The following is a 21134-nucleotide window of genomic DNA, read 5'->3' on the forward strand; positions in this document are numbered from 1 at the left end:
TGGATACATTTCAGGCTTCCCATGGGTCTTATTGGAGAGGCGGGAATATTTTTGGAAGTTATTTTTTACATCAGCCATCCCCAGTGTGCCTAGTGAGCAGGATTTCATCGGTCCTGCGATACTTTCGGAGGCCATGATAACTGGTGCAATGAAGAGCCATGGTAGGGCTGCAGCAGATCCACAACTTCAACTAGTCTGTTGGCCTGCCATTGTCTTACCTGCTTATTATTTGCCTCAAGAAGGGGCAGAGGGTGGCTTAAAAAAAAAAAAGGCAACTCAGAAATGGCCCAGAGGAAACGCAGACCAGTTATTCTGGGATCTGCAGCCTGCCATGCCTCACTGTCTTGTTTCTCTGTAAGAAATTACTTTTGGGAAGGCAGCTACATTTGTGCATCAAAGCACAGCACAACTATTGTGTACACTAGCATAGATGAGGGCTTCACTAACCCCAACAGTATGTGAACATTATAAAGTCTTCCGTCACCCTGCAGTAGCACTGACTCAGCACAAGGGGGCTGTCACTCTTCAGAGGGAAAAGAGGGCACAGTCTCTTCTCAGGCTATAGTAGTGATTTACTAGTCACTACTAGGGTTACCATATTTAAAAAATAAAAAAAGAGGACACTCCACAGGCCCTAGCCACGCCCCTTTCCCACCCCAACTCCGCCCTTTCCCCAAAGTCCCCGCCCTAACTCCCCCTCCTCCCTCCCAGCCACGTGAAAAGGGCTGCCCGAGCGCTACCAGCTTTACGGTTTGCCGGGCAGCCTCCAAACCCTGCACCCCCGGCTGGCGCTTCCCCAGCGCAGCTGGAGCCCGGGAGGGGAAGCGCCCAGCCGGGGGCACAGGGTCTGGAGGCTGCCCAGCAAACCATGAAGCCGGTAGCACTCGGGCTTCGGGCAGCCCCTATGCCTCCGGACTCTGCGCCCCCAGCCGGGCACTTCTCCTCCCCGACTCCAGCTGCTCTGCTCCTCCCCGGACTCAGACTTCAGCTCTGTTTAAGAGCCAAGCTGCCCGAGCCAGCGCTACCGGCTTCGGGCAGCCCCCCTTGCCTCCGGACCCTGTGCCGCCGGAGCAGAGCAGCTGGAGCCGGGGAGGAGAAGTGCCCGGCCGGCGGCTGGGGTCTGGAGTCAAGGGGGCTGCCCGAAGCCGGTAGCGCTGGCTCGGGCAGCTTGGCTCTTAAACAGAGCCGAAGTCTGAGTCCGGGGAGGAGCAGAGCAGCCGCGGGAGGGGAAGTGCCCGAAGGTATTTTTCCCGGACATGTTCGGCTTTTTGGCAATTCCCCCCGGATGGGGGTTTGATTGCTGAAAAGCCGGACATGTCCGGGAAAAACCGGACGTATGGTAACCCTAGTCACTACAGAGAGAGAAGCACAATACCCATCTGGCTCCACACACTAAAGACTTGGGTTACCAACAGAGCACAGAAGTTTGTTATGTAACTCCCCCAAACAAAATAACTTTGCACTGTCTTATCCCAGGATCTAACAGCATTTTATAAATATTCATTTTCACAGTATTCCTGTGAGATTGGTAAATATTATCCCCATGTTACACATGGGGAAACTGAGGCACAGAGGAAGTGACTTGCTCAAGATCACCTAATGTTGAAGAACTGAAAATAGAACTCCGGAGTCCTACTATAGCTAATTCCACAGTAGTCATGCTAGGCCACACTGCCTCGTCTTGTTGGACTCATAAGGGGATTGGGAAGGGGATTCCTAAGCTGGGTTTTAAAAGCTCACTACACCACGACTGTCCCCACCCTTAGCAGTCCTCTCCAAACCCACTTCTTTGGCATGGTAGCAGGGGTTGTTTTAAAATTAACAGTAAAATATAAAATCTGCCTATGTCCCTGATCCTACAAACACTTACTGTCAAGACTGGATATCTTCCAGAAAAGATATGCACTAGCTCAGCCAGAAGTTATAGGCTTGATCCAGGAATCACTGGGTGAAATTCTATGGCCTGTGTTAGGCAGGAGTCCTGAATACATGATCATAACCACCTCTTCGTGCCTTAAAATCTATGAACTCTAAGCACAAGTAGTCCCCGGGAAGAGAGAGGAAGGATGGTCCAGTGGTTCGGCTGCTAGCCTAGGACTTGGGAGCTCTGGGTCAATTCACTGCTTGACCACACACTTCCTGTGTGAACTTGGGCAAGTCACATAGGCTCTCTGTGTCTCGGTTCCCCATCTGGGATAACAGCACTGTCCTACCTCACAGGGGTGCTGTGAAGCTATATACATTAAACACTGTGAGGTGATCCGATATTATGGTGAGATGGGGAGAACAGGTAGGTACCTGAGAGAGATGGAGACTGACTGCAATGGAAGTCAATAGGATGAGTTGATGTCAAGGCAATTCTTAATGGGCTTTAAATTAGACATATGCATTAGCATTTACAAAGTCTGGGCCTGTATAATTAGAGAGTTAAATAACATTTTGACATTTACTGGAGACCAAACCTACCTCAGCTGTTACATTCCTTCGCCTTCTCCCACACAATGCAACAAAACTGAAGTTACTCTATTTTTTTCCACTCAGTTTTATTATAAAAATCAACATTTCATTTGTTACAACTCAGTTTATAGTAATAATTGAAAAGGGATTTTTGTACAAGGTTTATATACAGCTTAAAAGTAAAGCACTTTATTTTACAAAAAAAAAGTTAGTGAATGAGTGGATAGGGCTGACCAAATGTTGGCCATTATAATATAAATACATCCTTGCAAAGCACCATCGTACCAAAGTTGATGAACAAGAGACACCAGCTGGCTTTAAGACAATGACAAACAGTGATTAAAGCTTACAAAAAAGGATAAAAACAAATAAAAATAAAATGATAAAAATCTGAAAGCAGCACCAGATCCTTCACTTGCAAACGAGGCTAGTTCAGCTTAAGCCTGGTGGTATCCTCTTTACAAAAGACTCTTCTGTTTTCCCTTCTTGACCCTTAACTGTTTGGCTTAAGGCTCCAGCTGACTTAGTGAGTCTTTCCCAGCTTTTCTTCATTTAAAAGATGGGGAAGGATGTAGGACAGCTCTTCAACAATCCCACCACACCAGGGTACTTTACTAAGATAACTTCTGGATGGAATCTAGTTTGCCAGTTGTGCCCCGTGTAACTTTGGAGCTGGATTTCCCAGCTCCAATTAATTTTGCTTTAGCATCATTCAGAATCCATCAAGGTCTTCTTCCCTTATTTAAAAAAATTACTACAGAAATTTGCCCAACATTCTACAATTTCTAATAGCATTTGAACCTTTACTGCTTAAAAAAAGTTGCAATATTGCGTGCCTGCCCTGTACTTAAGAGCTACAAGAACTATTCCTAATTAATTTTCTTTATGCATACTCCGCATGGCAAATAAATTGAGGCTTACGTTTCAAGTGAAATCCCCCCAAAAGTAAGAAAATTCCAGGGATAGAAAAGCTGCTTTGGACAATAATTTAAAAATTACTTTTGCATTCAATAATCAGTAACATTTACTGATTCTTTCTGGTAGAAGCAAGAAGTAATCAGCTATTTTTGCATGGTGTGTGCAGAAAACGGAGAATCTGCCCATAACTACACCATGTGACCTTCACACTAGGGACAAATGTGACACGGAAAGTAACTGATTACTTTCTAGAATGAAATTTTTGAACGGCACAAATTGACCCGGGAATTTCAGTTTTAGCATTTCCCTCTAGAATGGGAAAACTTAAAATTCATTCAGGTAATGTCTATCAAGCTGATAAGACTGGAAATACTCACGATAGTTGCCTTTCAATAAAATTTAGATAGATTGGACACATTCAAAGAAGGGGGAAAAAAAGGCCACAAGGCAGAACTCAGTTTGGGTGTGTAATTTATGTAATGGAGCATTGATAGAAAGCATTCATCATAAAGGTAGGGGTAATGTACAACTTGGAGACCAGATCACCAAAGCCCAACAATGCAGGAAATGAGGTATTCTCCATTTCCCTTCATGCACCAGCAATGGAGTGTAATATCTGCTGGCACCAAGCAGCTTAAAAGTACACTTTCATTTATCAGTAAGCGAGGTCTGACAGACTGATTTCCATGTAACTGTAAAATACATGGAAAATTCTTACTAATTTGCATTAATTATCAAACTAATGATAATGTATCACATAATGGAATTTTCCCTTTAGTTTCTGGTATCTATAGTAGTATATGTTCTGTAGTATGTTTTGTAGATGCAATCAAGTCTAGGTAATATGAGACACTAGAAGCTCCCATTACCTCTTTGCAGAGAGGCAGGGTGAGCCTTCTGGATTATTAATTATTATTATTATTGGTGGGAGTGGAGGAGGAGAAAATTATTGCCTCTATAGATCAGGCATCTTCACATTAGCAAAGCTCTCTGTGTACATACAAACGCAGAGTTATATTTGGGATCTAGAACACAGGAAATTATAAATTACAGTTCCCACAGCAAATCTAATCCTTTGGTATAAATTGGTTCAACTGCAAATTCTGTATTACCAAGTTTCATTTAATGCTTTAATACGTATGTAAGTAAGCAGGCTGGCTGAATTTAGGATTCATGGACACTAGAATTTTAAGATTTTAAAATGCTATCATTAGGAAATAGAATTAAAATGTTCCATCAAAGTAGTTCTTTGCATATAAATCTACTGGCTTTTAAAAATATGAAAAAAAAACATGCATGTTCTTTTTAACATGCAATAGGATATGGCAGGTATACATATGGAGAACCACCTTTCTGTTTGAATCACTATGCAATTCAAACATGCAAAGCTACCGATATAAAGTGTAGTGAAGCAGAATCTACACCTAGGGAAACCTATAGTCATGTTTACTCAAATGGGCTATGTGGTTTTTAAAAAGCTATACCTTTCCCTGCTCCCTCCAATTCAACAAGATTAATTTATTTCCATGTGCAGATATTCAGCTACAGACATCCTGATGCATAGGCAGGATAAATTACACATGGTGCACTTGAGAAAAATGCCCCGCTGTATATGGCTCTGATTCAGGAAGGGAGAGTGCCTAATTTTAAGCATGCATGTCAACGGGACTACTTACGTGCATGCTTAACGTTCAGCATTGAAGTGCCTTGCTGACTTGAAGTCAATGTGCAGTGGACTTAAAACTTCATTTCTCAGTCCATTTCAAAGTATCAAAGCGCATAGTCCCTTATGTGGGATAGAGACAGCACAAGCCAGGTCTGGTTTGATGGAAAAGGAAGAGAGAGAGATTGTTCAGTCTCTCTGTCAAATCAGTCCTTGGCTTATCCACCAGGAATGTTCCAATAAGGATGCTAGTTGTGGTGATGTTAAGCAGATCGACATCTACTTAATGGGAACTTCCTTAATCTTAAAATCAATTTAAGATTTCCACTTTAGATTCATGTAAATGATTGTAAAGGTAGGTCTCAACTTTCCCACCAAATCCCCAACTGGTCTTCATCATCTGACAGTTTTCCTCCCATCATTAAAATAAAAGCAGCAGCAGCTTATTTAAGTACAGGCTGAGCACAGTGAGATACACAGTTCAAATATATTTGGTCAAATTCTGCATTGACTTATGTTCTCCCCTCCACCCCATCCCGCTATTGACTTCAATGGAGTTGTATCTGGGTGAGAGTACAAAAACTGGGCACTACTGTCCAAAGACAGAGAGCTAATTCTTCTAAAACAAATCCCTCCAGTAGTCAAGTTTAACAAGCATATATTATCTGTAGAAAGTCCTTGTAAAAAGTCAATCCCAAAGAGACAGTCTGACTCTCCCCGTAAGAGGATACCACAGCTTAAGTTGAACCACCTCAGAGTTTTTCAAACAAACAAATTGGCACACTGAAGCATTCTGCAAGTAGAGACCATTGACATCGCAGTACAAGCACTTGGACTGAGATATAACAATGCAATATTCTTCTGAGTTCATTAGTGCAAGTTTCCACATGTGAACCCCACACGAAATGCTGCACATTAAAAAATGTAAACAATGTAGAAGTCTCAATTCTGATCAGCACCCCAGCCTCTGCTCACCCTCTCTTCATATAAATGGATTGGATTTCCTTTTATAGCTCACAATACCTTCCAACATCCATCCTACTGGAGACCACAAGCAAGTTTCTTCACCTACAGGAAGAGTCAAAGGAATAGCTACCAAAATTCCTAGGTACCTAGAACAAAGCTCAAGTTATCAGCTGGGTTAATATTTATGCAAAAGTTAGCGCACCTGACCCAATGGTCAATTCCAATCGTCTGAGGATCATTCCGAATTTTTTTTAAATACTTTGCTCGAAAGCTTCCTTGGGTATCTTCAATTATTAGAAAGGTACAGCGAGAACTCCAAACTTCATGGTTTCCCTTAGAGCTGAAACCGAGAGAGGCTCCAACAGTCAAGCTGAAATGCAGCACGGGCAAGAATCACTCAAAACTTCATGAAAAGTATGGGATTTAAAACTAGAATGTTTTTAGCCTGCATCTCTTAGTAGAAACTGACTGTAACAGAGCAGTAAACCCATCTGTCCCTTATGAAGAATTATTACACCAATGTTGAGCCCCAGTACCTCAATGCAGGAGTCCCTCAGTATCCTTTGTGAGGAGAGGTAAGATTTAGGGTCTGATCTTTGGAGGGGCTCCTGAAACTCCCATTAAAAGTTAATGGGAATAGCAGATTGGTAACACATCCCAAGATCAGATCCATTGTGAGCTCCGCTAGTTCAGGCTGTTGAACGCAAACACTGCACAGGAGTCAGAAAGAGTTAAGAAGATCATATGTTGCCCTTCAGTTCATGCAAACTGTTTTTAAAATGAACTCATACTATCCCTTTCTAATTGCCAAAGGAGCTAAGGAGATACAAAAATACAGGATGCTAATATAAAATGATTTGGTTAAGAATATCTTAAAATTTGACATTCACAGTGGTTAATACTAAAGTATTAAATGCATGCCACGCAAAAGAGGAGGTATGTAGAAATCATACTGAGAAGACCGGCTTACCTAACACGAACACAGCATGAACAGTTAATACAGCAGGGGAAACATTTCTAATGATCAAAATTCCATGTCTTATAGATTGTGTCCCATTCCCCCCGGCGACAATGTTTAAATGCTTTCTTACTAGGAAATAATATAAATATATATATAAATGATTTGTATACTGTGATATTAACTATACACTGAAAGTATTGCAAGGATACAGGATTCATTTACAGTAAAACTAGCAATTTATGGTTAAATTTATAGTTTATAAATATGTTGTCTATATTATATGTGGTATAAAAATATTTGACATTTTGTGGGCAACTAAATCAAAACAGTTTTTAAGAGACTAAAATGATTCAGGTCTATGCATATTACCATTGTCAATTACAGGAGAATTGGGCTGACTTGGTACAAAATGGAATCCTACGGCATCCGCTGAATAAAGAAACCCAACACATAACATGCACTGCAAGACAAGGCTAATAAAAAACGCAGAGGATGAATTTTCATTAGCCCAATTCTAGAAGTATTTTAAACAAGGAAATCTGATTTAACAAAATGGCTCTGGGGGGGAAAGCAGAGGATGCCGGGGTGGAAAATGCCAAAACAATTAAAAGACATTTTTTAAAGTGTACCCAGCAAAATTATTGAACTGCCAGCAATGGAGAACGTTTTAAAACGGGGGGAGTGATGCAAATGTAGGCAAAAAAAATGCAGATGCATTTTAATTTTTAAAAAGTGTGTGACATATATTCTAATATTTTATTATATTTGTACACACACATATATAATAAAATACTATAACATATCTATTCGTTGCTACGATTGCTGTATTCCTGTAGAAAACATAAAGCCCTTTGTGTATGGTTAATATCTGTCCTGACTGTTTCTTCAAGTTTAACTTTCATTGCTGGCCCTCCATAGTTAATGTAGAGGTTATTTGGCTACTTCCGAGTATCTATGGTATGCTGCTCTGAGACCGACTTCTTTTTTTATTATTTTTAAAACTTTTTTGGTATTGACGAACCCCACACTTTGCCTCACTGGACAGTGACGCGTCCTGGTCCTTCCATTTTCTCATGTGCTCGGTCACTTCACTGAATTAAGGCATGTTTTTTTGTTCCATTTGCAAAAATAAAAATTTTGTACAAATTTCTATTCTTTTATACAAAAATTTCTTCTTATGGCACAAGCAGCAGATGCTGTTTAAGAAAATATATAAATATCCTTTTTTCTTCTGTACAAATATCTCCAGTATTCCCCACCCCATTTCATAACTTTTAACTGTACACTGTCCTGCCTCCTCCCTCTCCAATAGCTCCCTCCCCCCTCCCTGGTATGGACAATTTGTATTTACACTTTCATAGTGGAGGCAGTTAAGGAAGGGGGTGGAGGGGACCTCATGAGGAGTCCGTGCAGGGGGATGGAGGCGGCGGGTAGAGGTGATGGGAATAGCTCCGTTCTGTGTATGGGGAGGGCGGACAGCTTTCATAGTTCTCCTCCGCCGAGAGGTACTGGCTCCTTGGCGTCGGTGGAGGGGGCACAGGCTCGGAATCATAGTTCAAGTCACTGGTGTAGCCCTTAGTCACTGCTGTCGTGACCCGCCGGCTGGGGGCGTAGTCGCTGTCACAAACGTCCGTGCTGCAGGGCGTGGTGGGAGGTGCAAAATGCCGGTAGCTGTATGGCCTGTAGCTATGTAAGGAAATTCATAGGAAAGAGGTCAGCGCTTAAAGAGAAACTATAAGCCAAAGACTCAGATAACAGGACACAGGCCAGATGTATTGCCTCATGAAGGGAATACTCATTAGCAGAGCTGTGATTTTTCAGAGTGCCGGCAGCTCCAAAACAAGGCCAGCCCCCCCCCCGCCACACAAAACTCCAACCCCACCTGTCTGGGGACAACCACCCCAAACATTTTCAGAATTTTCGCAAATGGAAAAGTTGGAAATTAATTTATTTCATGTCAAAAGAAATGCTTTGTTTCACTCTTGGACATCTTTACTTTTCTTGTAAAGCTACATTAACAAGGGGACTTAATGTGCAGTTCACAAACCCAAGGAGGAGGGGCTGGTGATGAAGGTACAGCTGGTGGCGCTCCAGCTTATACCCAGTAGCCTAGTGGTTAGGGCAGTCACCTGGAATGTGGAAGAGCCAGGTTCCAATCCCTGCTCTGGAGCAGGGTCTGGAACCCATGTCTCCCCTCCCTCTGCTCCTTGTTTTTGTGAATGGTGTCTAAGTCCCCTAGTGAATCTAGGCAAAAAAATTGAAATGTTTCTTTTCAGGAATGTCAAAATAAACAGTTCTGACATGTCTTAATTTTTTTCTTCAACTGAAACCATTTGCCAAAATCGGCATCAATTCGTTAAATGTTTCAGTTGACTTGAGTCTGCATTTCTCAGTAAAAAATTTCAATCAAAATATGTTGCCCAGCTCTACTAATTAGCCATCACCTTGGGCTAGACATCACAAAACCTCAACCCTGGTCAAACTGGTACAAAAGGGGTGGGATTTGGGGGGTTTTAGAGGTTGGGAGAAAACAGAGTGTGTGGAGTAGATATTCTATTTCCAGTAGCCTCTGCTGATTAATTCAGCACTGGATCAGAGTCCACAGACAGAAAAGCTAGCTCATGTGACTGTTTTACTGCAGCCAGGAGAAACAGCTCCCTGAGCAGCTAACATAGCAGCACATAGGAACTGCAGCTATCAAAAAGCAGTTCTGTAGTGGGTGCAAGAAAAAAATCAAGTTGCACATATAGAGGAGAGCGACTTCTACTGCCCAAGACACTGAGGCTGTAGCAGCCACAATTGCAAGTGCCTCTGCCCCAAAATCAGAATGCCAATTCCTCTAGGTCAGTGGTTCTCAACCTTTCCAGACGATTGTACCCCTTTCAGGAGTCTGATTGGTCTTGCATACTCCCAAGTTTCACCTCACTTAAAAACAGACAAAAAAATACAAAAGTATGACAGCATATTACTGAAAAATTGCTTCATTTCTCATTTTCTCTGTCTGAAATTTTAGTTTGTACGGACTTCGTTGGTGCATTTTATGTAGCCTATTATAAAACTAGGCAAATATCTAGATGAGTTGATGTATCCGCTGGAAGATCTCTGCGCACCCCCAGTGGTACACATACCCCTGGTTGAGAACCACTGCTCTAGGTCAATGTCAGAATGAGAGGAAAGACAAGATGACCAGAAGCAGCAATAGGATATATTTTTGACTGGGAGAGAGAGTTCTAGAAATATCAAACCTAGCACCACACGCTCAGTATCATTAATGAGATTCAAATGTCACATCAGCTAACAATGATCAGAGAGTTATCCAAGCCGGTGCCAAGCTTTGATGTTGGTTTGCTTTTTAAGTTGCCAGTCCCTTTTATAGACTTTTCATAATGCCTGAAGGGACCACTATGAACATCTAGTCTGACCTTCCTTAGAACCCTGGCCATATCTTCTGTTAAAGGAGAATAGATGATTTTTGAGCCCCAATATAACTTCATTATCCACAAGCCCATTAGGAAGAACTTGTATATCTCTATCAAAAACAACTCCCTCTGGTAGTTGACCAGTGCTGCTTCTGTGTCTGGGGTGGGGTGGGGGGCACACCCTATAACCTTGGAAAGTTGCTCCTTTTTTTTCATTTGTGGTAAAAACCCAAATAAATTAAAACAAAATCATTACAGCAAAGAGACTAAACATTCATCTTTGAGGGAAGGGACAGTGTGCATTAACATTACATTAAATAAAAACAATGGGCAAAAGCTTACAAGTCTATAAACAACAGTGAAATGGGCCTTTAAAAAAGGAAATATGTAAAAGTTTAACAGTGAACCCCACCCCAGCCCTCCCCCCAAAAGAAAACAAATAGGAAAAGGGTTAAAAAAGGATTTAAAAATGTAAATATAGATACATATAAAGAAAATCAGAAACTCCTCATTGTGGAATCAGAAATAATTATGTTAAGCACTAGCTAGGCTATGTAGCAACGTTATCTATGCAACATTAGACTCTCTTCTTTCTTTTTCCTTTCCTAGGATCTGCTTGTCATCTCTCTCAAGATGGCAAGGCCCAAATGATATATTGTGTGCCAAACAAATTATTCATGCAGGAAATTTAAAATAGCATAAGACATTCTTCTAGAGTGAATGGTTCTCTCACTATCTTTCTGGTGTAAATTATTTTCAGTAATAAAAGTAATGAGACACCAAGCTTATGCAAAACTTAAATAAGTTTTGGACAAAAACTGAGTGATGACCCTCAATGATACACATTTGAGAGGAATGCTGCTAACATATTTGTTCCATTCTGTCTTAAATTTTTGGCCCCAATCCTGCAGACACTTATGCACATGCTTCAATGGGACTATCTTTTCAGGGCCAACATACCAGGCAGATTGGACCTGGGGTAAAGATCTGCCAACTGAATGCTGAAGGCATCTCACAGTCCAAGTATGACTTCCTGGAGAAAATGGTGAAGACCAACATCCATGTTCTCACCCATGTCGCAAATGAAGAAAAGACCCCTTGCTACAAAATCTATGGCTATAAACTCATAGCCAGCAATTACCACCCAAAACGGGGCCTGGCAATTTATATCAAGCAGGAGATCAACAAATATGTGGTTCTACCTCCTACAGTGCACAAAGGAACAACTACCATCTCCGTGCGCATCGGCAAGCTAACCATCATTAATGTATATAAACAACCTGGTACACCATGCCTCAACCAACTCTGCAGAATGTGCAGGACCCTGCTTATTTGTGGGCAACTTTAACAGTCACTACACACAATGAGGCTATGCTGCAAACAATCTTCCAGGCGAAGAACTGACAAACTGGATTTCAGCAAATGATATACGCCTCCTTTTTGATGCGAAACAGCAGGTCCCTTTCCAGTCTGCAAGATGGGGCAGAGGATACTGCCCTGACCCGACGTTCATCTCTAAAGATGATAGATACAGGGCACACCAACACCCATGCCATGGATCGTCCTCAATGACTTCCTGAACACTCAGGACAGACGCATAATGGAATTCAAATCCCAGTTCTCTACTCAAAACCAGCGACAGGCTGAAACTTTAAAAAAAAAAAACAGACTGGGCCACTTTCACTATGATTGTGGAAAACACCATCTCCCGCATTCCCCCCTTCTGACCATTTTACTGCACTCCTAATCTCTGCCACGAAGAACAACATTCTCCGGGGATACAGGTATACTCCCAACTCCTCCACAAATACGATGAGCGTAAAGACCCAAAAACTGGAAAAGCCCTCCTGGCATCACGGGCTGCAGCAAGGTAGAAATGGTGGCTTGAATGTGTAGAAGGTCTAAACTTCACATGCTGGAGCAGAAATGCCTGGAACACTTGGGGGCTGCAAATCCCACACCTGCTATTAGGCCACAGGTGAAAGCCAATGCCATCGCTGCTAACTGTTTGTGGACTTCAAAACAGCCAGCAAACAGACAGTAGTGCAGACAAGTCCAGCATCAGCTTCAGCAGGTGATGTCCACAGGCGTGCCATTGTCCCAATGGTCTGGGCCATTCAGAAGTAAGGAGATCGATACAGCCAGTGAAGCCACAAAACTGGGAAAAGCAGCAGGAAAAGATGGTATCTATCCTGTGTTATATAACGTGGATCCATTGGCATGGAAATGGATGATGCAGCTTTTCAACAACATCCTGGAGACCCGTGAAATCCCCCAAGTGTGGAGAGAAGCCACAGTCATTTCTTAAAGCCTCTACTGTGACTTTCTGTATTAGCAAACATGGAACTTCCAGCTGTCCATCGAGATACAGCCACGGCACGTGAACTTAAATGCACCAAAGCCTACCCAGAACTTCCCATTCAGCAGGTTATGGATAACATATTCTAACACCACCTGAAATCGCGAAAACCACTGTGGACCACACATGACCATCTCATGTCTCTGGATCCAGCCAGGGAATGGCAAAGTGTCTGGACCTCATCTACCATTCCAAACAAACACAGTCATACTGACCCAACAAGCCGCCCTCTCAGTTTGACCCACCTTGCAAACTTTGGACCACACTGAACTGCATCCAAACAACCCATGGAAGACATGGCTACTGGATTAACAAAGACTCCCCATCATGTGAATGTGCTGAGAACATCCAAAGCATCCACCGCATCATAGTGCAGCCCCCCAAATATGGATTCAAAGGTAAACTGGATGATATCCATAACATCATGGGGACGGGGGGGGGGGGGGGGTTTGAAATGGCTTAAGGACCTATAACTCCATCTATAGCATGTTGCTCTGCAGATGGCATGTGCGAGACATAGAGAGTGGAACTATGCATGTGATTAAAATTAAGCATCTGTATAACTGTTTGCAGGATCAGGGCCTTAGATTGTAAACTCTAGGGCGAGGATGGTCTTTTATTCTATGTTTGTACAGCAATGAGGCTTTGATCCAGATGGAGGCTATTGTACTAATAAATTACCTGTAGGATCTATGAGTGGAAGGACTGTTTGAAGAATAACCAAATTCCATGGTGTAATGTGAGCGTTCAGTAGCTGGTGATGGCGGAGGATTCAAAATCTAAAAAAAAAAAAAAAAAAAGGCATCTTTTTAAAACAGCCACAATAAAATTAAAGGGGAAGAAAAAATTAAATGCAGCCATGACGATATTCCTACCCAATATTAAAGAAAACACTAGTTCGCAGTTTACACCTCTCTTTCTTGTTAAGGCAAAGTTCAGTGCTGCACCTAGACAAAGCCAGGGCCCCTTCCCCAGTGTAAATTCCTCTCTATAATCTCAACATCCTGTGAACCTCGCTTGTATCCATGTCCATTTAAGCTATCACTAAGCTTTCCTCCTAAGGAGGGGACTACTGTTGCTATTTTGAAGCACTTAATGCTGAAAAGTAAACCCAAACCAGGCCATTCAATACTAGATTGTCATCAGGTATACTGCTATCCCAGGCAAACTGGCTGATGACTTCCACAACCAGGTCATAGTCACCAGATACTGTGCTGATTCCAGTATTATTTTGTTGCCCCTTGTTCTTTTTATGACTGAACAGATTCTGCTCTTAGAGGAAAGAGGATATTTCAACTGTAGTGAAATAAATATCCTAGGGGGAGTACGTTATGAGGCCTCTGACATCACGGTCAGCAGTTGAAATTCAGCCCACATTGACGATAATTCAATTTATTATCACCTTGTTTTGTGGATTATAGATAAAGTAGTTGGTAGTATTAGTTGCTACTGGAGGCAAGATTACTTAGGGTACGTCTATACTTACTTCCTGGTCCGGATGTAAGCGATCGATCTTCTGGGATCGATTTATCACGTCTTGTCTAGACGCGATAAATCAATCCCGGATCGATCCCGGAAGTGCTTGCCGTCGACGCCGGTACTCCAGCTCAGCGAGAGGAGTACGCGGCATCGATGGGGGAGCCTGCCTGCCGCGTCTGGACCCGCGGTAAGTTCGGACTAAGGTACTTCGAATTCAGCTACGTTATTAACGTAGCTGAATTTGCGTACCTTAGTCCGAAGTGGGGGGTTAGTGTGGACCAGGCCTTAGAATCTAGACTGTAAACTCTTTTGGGCATGAACTGTCTTTTTGTTCTGTGTTTGTACAGCCACTAACACAATGGGGTCCTGGACCATGACTGCAGCTCCTAGGCGCTATGTTAATAGAAATAACAACAACAATGAAAGCCACCATGGCAATTGGTTCTCCTGCAAGGACTGTGGATAGTAGACTCCCCTTTAGTGATGATCCCTCCATGCCAAGTTGGAGGTGCCTCAGTGGGGTCAAAGGGGAGAAGTTTTCTCTGCCAATGCTGTACCTGTTCTATAGTTTGGGGCTTTTACAGTCTCTAGGACAATCAGTCCAACACCTTTCACAGCACGAAATCCATTAACTTTTTTAGTTTAGCAAGACATTCCTCTGCAGCTTTGGAAGAGGGCATGCTGTACACACACACGTCCTTCCAATTCACCCACTCCATAGTCAACCAAACAGATTTGCTAGACTAGAAATCTAAAACAAAACCCTTGTCAAACAGCTAACCCCAGACATGCACGCTGCTACTGGACTGAAAGATACCCACGCCTGGAAGTGTGACTTACTGGAGGGAAGTAAGTGCCCTTGGTACTCGAAGAACTACTGGAGGATGCCCCTGTGACATGGGCTCTGTCGTAGGGAGGCCCGCTACTTCCGGCCATAATGCTGAGGGAGCTGATCACAGATTTACGTGACATTCCTAAAGAAAACGACAGACACTATGTATATCAATATTAAAATCTTTAAAGCAAAACTGAAGATGGAATGGGGGTTAAGGCTAAAATATCTCTACAGGATACAGGCACTATAAACACGACTCAAAAAAAAAAAGTTGTATGCATTAAACAATCCTAGTTTCCTTGATGGAAAAGCAAAATGAAGTTACTCAGGGGATAAACATGCTGGCTTAACGTTCTAGCCACTGAACTCAGGAACCTGGCATGGGGCTGCACGAAAGCTTGTGCAAAGAGAAACGGATTCCTTTCACTTGAATGGCTTTGAAAGGCTTAAGAGAGAAGGCACTTCAGCACTCTCTCTATACTCAAGAATAAAACATTAAACTGATTTTGCCTGTCACATGCGTGCAAGAGGAAAGAGGTTTTGTTCTTTCTTTTCCACATAGTGAGTTTTTGCAACAAAGTGAAAGGAGACTAGGAGGGAGGCCTGGCAGAAGGGGAAGACGCATGTGAATGCATTCCGGACTACAGCGAAAATTATGTTCAAAGCTCCCTCTTATGAAAAGAAGCTTATCACAGGAAGGCAAAAGGGGCTGATGCATTGATATAATGCCATAACAGGCTTGCAAAAAGCATTTACAGGCACCTCTTTTGTTCCAGTTGGATCAGAATAAAGCAGTAAGAATATGGATTTTATTAAAAAGACTTGGCACTGACTAACGAAAGCTCATTATTTGTAAAGAAACAGATACAGGAGTCATGCACATTAATTAAGACTAAGTGCACTTTTGTGACCTAGCCTTAGTTTCGTATCTCGTCAGCTAGATAAGGTTACAACTTACGGCTGCTGTTTGCACAATGCTGTTTAAGAGGGTTTACAGAAATGAGGCCATAATTACTTCTGGTCATTAAAGATCCCACAGAACTCTCCACAAGCACACAAGGCATTTGTCCCTGGGACAGGGCAATTCCCAATCAACATGAGTGGCTATATTCCGTCTAAATGCCTGTTGATTTAATTCTCTATTTCCTGAGCCTACAGAATTGTAGAATTGTTGGTGTCATTACACTGGCCCAAGAGGATGAATTTCAGTAGGAAAAGACGTGATCCCTAGGTATGTGTATATACAGTTACTGGTAGTTCTGCTGCTTGTGGATGACACTGTTAGAAATCAAACAACAATCGAGTAATACAATTTAGAGGGTTCAATCCTGTCTTCCGAGGGGCAGGTGCCCAGAATTATGTATCTGGTACAAACACCTACTTTGCTGGTGAGCATGCACAAGAGCTTGCATTATAACTATATAGTGTCATTAAGAGGCAGGATAAGGAGACCAATGTAGTTTTAAAATGCTTAGACATATTGTTACTTACCTGGGAGAGACCCTGACAGAGAGCTTGGGTGAGGCACATAACCAAGTGGTACGGAGGCTGGTCCATGCACCACATAGTCATTAGTCATTGTTTCCCCATCCCCCTTCATGCGTGGGCACAGCACCCTCTGGCAGATAAAGTACATTGCTCCAACCACAAAAACGGTGAGGATCACTCCAATGATTGAGCCTATGGTATTGTTGGCTTGTGGTGCTGGCTCCTCTGTTGTGTCTAAATGAGGAGAGGGAAATCAGATTCTGTAACTTTCACTGTTAGGTCCAACAACTTCAGACATGCTAAGATTAGCATTCATGCCACTCTCCCCAAAAGAAAAACTGGAAGCCTATGCTACTGAGCTTCCAAGCCACTTACAATAGCCTTCTAATTAAACATGCAGCGTGAACAAACGCCCACTTGGCACTAGGATGACATTTTTATCTGCAGTTAAAGACAGCTACTTTTCACATTTGACCTAAGTAGCATATGAACTTAGGGCAAAAGCCAGTGTTCTCATACCATTAACTCCACCTCCTCTGCTGTCTAGGGGTTTATTATTCATGGCCCAGCATTCACTGATGCTAAATAGGAGAACCATGGAAGCAATGATCAACTGTGTCTGGTGGCACTTCCAAAGACACCTAACCTGCCCCATGTGCACTTCCAACTGATGGTAAGAGCTACACCTGATCATCTGTCCTAGAAGTATCATCTCTGCAAGGCAGTGTCACCCTGAATTGTTATTACAAGCCCATCAGCAGTCAGACATGGATGCCATTCCTGAAGGCACTGAACTGTAAGCAGTGATATTTCTCAGAACAATGGACAACAACCTGACTATGCCTTGAGAATCTGGGAAGACTAGCAATAGCACTATTCTATTCAGTGTCTTATATCACTCATATCTCCATGGTATCTAAGTGGCTACTTTTCAATCCACATATCCTTGTTCCCTGAAGTCTGCACCAACCCTTTAGCCAATCTCTTTGGCTCCCATATCTAATGAATCTACAGAGATGAGAAAATAAGACCCTGTCCACATTAGAAACAGAACAGAACTAGCTACAACCTTATCCCAGTGCACACATTGACCTAACTTCCCTCCTCCCTCATTACAAACAATAGAGAAGACAGGAAATGGGCTCAGGTCACTGTTATGTGCACATTTGTGATAGTGTCTTCTGCCGTCTGGCCCATAGGGAGGATAAGGCACCTACTATTACTGCCAACAAAGGGAGATCTCACTTATCTCTGAAGTAGATTCAGGAGCTAAAGAATTAGGGGTCAATTCTGGGTTTACATGTGTGTGTTTTTATTTATTAACTGTGTCTGTTATGTGCAGTACATCAATTGGTTAGAACAGGTGAGGAGATTTCCGATTTAAAATTTCTAATAACGTAACAATGATGCCAGTGAACTTTAAGGCTGAAATCTACTCTGGCCTGTAGTTTTTTTTCTAGGGACCTGGAGCCTTTCAAGGCAGGCAGGCCCAAAGGATATTATATTCCATAAACCATAATCTGCAACTATAAACCAAGCAGAGAATTACACAGGCTTTAGGCACAAAGGAAACTTTTTAGCATATTTCTATGTGCAGAGATAGGAGCACTTTTAAGTTTCTTAAAGTACCTCTTGTGAATTCTATGGCTGAAGCAGAGCAGAATGGTTACGACAGCCTCAGGCCATTTTGAAGAGATTCTTATAGTACAGAAGAATGCTTCCATCCATGTATACAAACATTATTAAGCAAGATTTCCAAAAATTTTTTAAAATGTTTAAAATATAAGGGGCAGAATTTAACTGTTTTGAATCTGAGACACTTATCAGAATAATAGATTTTTCACTCCAAAAATAGCTACATGTCAATTAGCTTCCTATGATCCCCATGCATTAATTATTGGCAACAGGTGAGGCAGGAACACCCACCTTAAAATTAATGCATGTGGTTTTAATACTGAGAGCGAATCCTAACTCACTGAGGAGTGAAACAACCATCTTCACTTGCTGCAACCATGTCTCTGATCTCAGATTTTACACTTACAGCATCCTTGCTCATCTGAGCTGTCACTGCAGTCCAAGTTGTGATCACATTTCTTGTTTTTCCCAATGCACTGGCCACTGGTGCAGCGGAATTGATCGGTTAAACAAAGCACTGGAGGGGAGAAAAATGTCCAGAAATGTTCAATGTCAGATATTCACGAAAACAAAGACAGGTGATCAGGTTCTGTAGGAGGGTAATACACTGATGACCTGAGAATGTTATTTCCTATTTGCAGGTTACTAAATATGGTATCTTGGGCTGAATGAACTCAGAGGCAGAAGGCCATGGTGTTTATAGGAAATAAACCCAGAATACAATTAACAGGAAGCACACAAGTTATAATTACTATTAACTTTAGCCATTAAATATTTGAATTTTGAACGAGAGAAAAGAATTAAGTTGCAAAAACGTATCAAACTGCTAAAAGATAGTTACTTCTTTTCGAAGAGGTCACAAATTCCTTCCAACACTCTCAACAGATCCTTACTCTTCCTAACATATCTTTCTACTGTGTATGGTCATTGTATGGTTATCTAGAAATCTAAACGGAACAGTAATTATTCAAATACATGCACTCTGGGTAATAATGGCTGTCAACTGATAAGAGTACATTTCATATACGGTATGGTTGTGAAAACACTGTACAGTGATTATGTAAATAACAAATCAATAAGAGTGCAAGGAATTGTAGGACTAGGGTGACAGAATGACAATATCTTGGCATATCCCGAACAAACCTCAGAGAATTAAAATAAACTTAATTCAATAAAGTTAAACCTTATTGAATTAGAGTTAATTCCTTTGGGGTACATTGTATTAAAAATGCAATAATGTATGTGCTATTGTAGAACTGAATGTATCTTCTCTAGTGGGGGGGGAGGGGATGCGAGCGAACGTCCTCTGTTATCAGCTTTGAAAGCCGTTGGGGGAGATACGCATATACTAGTTCATACTGGACTCTCAGGACCAACAGACAAAGAAAAGACTTTTGGATTTTAAAAAAACAAAACAAAACAAAACGGCTGACTCCGGGGCCTTCTTCCTGATCCAGAAAATGGACAGGACTCCTGGTTCATGGAGGGCCCCAATCCTCAAGGGAGGATTGGCAGGCCTTGACCTACTGAGGCCTCATAAACCTGTGTGGTTGGTTCTGAAATGAAGCTCTGATGAAATTGTAACCACAAGGAAACCCCTAGGGTGGGGTGATGCCTGGTAAGCTTATTAGCCGGTATGCAGGCTCTTTTATTGTTTTTAATAGGATTTCTCTGTAACGCTTTTTACCTTAAGAATAAAGTAGGCTCACTTAGATACAGCTATGTGATAACTTAAATCTGTAGCAATCACTCCGCTATCTGTCTCTGAAGAGGAAGCAAGCAGATTGTCCTTGCTGGAAATATATATAGCAAAGGCAGGGAACTGTGCAGCCTGAAAACACGCCAGGCAGAATGGAGTAAGACGTGGGTCTCTGCCCAGAAAGGCGACATCTAGGGAGCTGGAAGTTAAGAGTTGGGTGCCCTTGCTGAACCACTGAGGGGAAATACAGGGACAGCTGCCCTGAATAGTGACATATCGGAAATAATATTCTTATTTTCATTAGTAACCGGTGAGCTTTCTTTCTCATACTAATCAGACAGGACAACGCCATATCAGTATGACTTTTTTAAACCATCTGAAACTTTGCAGCCAGAAGTTTCTCATCCTAGAAACAAGTTATCAACAGAATCAGAATTTAATGATGTGAAAGACTGAATCACTTTGGCAGTACTGGTAGTGGATATGGAGACTTTCATTCCAAATCAGTCAGCTTGTTGAAATCTGGCCTAGGTCATTAGTTTCCTAAATCATTCCCAACTGAATGCTGGCTTTGGGCCTGTATTCTCAGCCCTCGTCATAGCAACTGACTTTAAAAGCAGTCCCTTTAGATTCAGAAGTTTTTAAAGGCCTCAGAAGAGGAAACTGATTGAATGGATGTGGAAAAATGGCTATCCCCTCACGCTCAGAAGTAGCCCCTCCAGGCCAAGGCTGAGACATACTGGCAGGGCAGTCAGATGGAGGAGGACGGCTTACCGGTGTTACACTTGTTTTACTGACACAGGACTTCAGATTCCAAGCAACTGCCAACCAACATGAAAATTCATTTAATTTAGAGAAAAAAACCTCTAAGACTACAAAAATTGGAGGCGGTTCACATTTGGCACGCTAGTATCACTTCTCCCCATAACCATCTCTGCATGCTGCCTTTTGTTGGAGTTTGCAGGTGGAGGACATCTCTCTCATCCGTCTGCATTCTCACTCATCCACACCCACACCCACTTTAAATTCCATTGTAGTCAGATATTATATAATAAATGAATATGAATCTAGTTTTCCCACAGTTTCCATTAGTCAGTAAGAGGTATTCGAACAGCTATCTCAGCATACAATTAAACCAAAACTAAGACCAATGCGTTGAGATTTTTAGAGCTTGAAATAAAATAATATCTCATTCTTAAATAGCATCAGTAGATCGCAAAGTGCTTTACAAAGGAGGTCAGTTTCGTTATCCCCA

The 21134-nt window shown here is 42.1% G+C and overlaps 1 protein-coding gene across 6 annotated transcripts in view; it reads right to left on the reverse strand.

The window, feature by feature from the left end:
* Positions 1-3353: 3353 nt before the first annotated feature.
* LRP6 (LDL receptor related protein 6) overlaps positions 3354-21134 on the reverse strand; it is a 199738-nt gene continuing 181957 nt past the window's right edge. For 5 of the 6 annotated variants that reach the window (XM_042845766.2, XM_042845830.2, XM_042845854.2 and 2 more), the window contains 5 exons: positions 18587-18697; positions 16549-16779; positions 15063-15196; positions 13425-13522; positions 3354-8651 (listed from right to left, as the gene is read on the reverse strand). In XM_042845766.2, the coding sequence (XP_042701700.1) occupies positions 8360-8651; positions 13425-13522; positions 15063-15196; positions 16549-16779; positions 18587-18697 (866 nt within the window). In that variant the 3' untranslated portion in view covers positions 3354-8359. The remainder of the gene's footprint in view (positions 8652-13424; positions 13523-15062; positions 15197-16548; positions 16780-18586; positions 18698-21134) is intronic. The other variant, XR_006173338.2, reaches the window with a different exon arrangement.

Source organism: Chrysemys picta, chromosome 1, assembly GCF_011386835.1.
Source record: "Chrysemys picta bellii isolate R12L10 chromosome 1, ASM1138683v2, whole genome shotgun sequence".
NCBI classification, from domain to species: domain Eukaryota; kingdom Metazoa; phylum Chordata; order Testudines; family Emydidae; genus Chrysemys; species Chrysemys picta.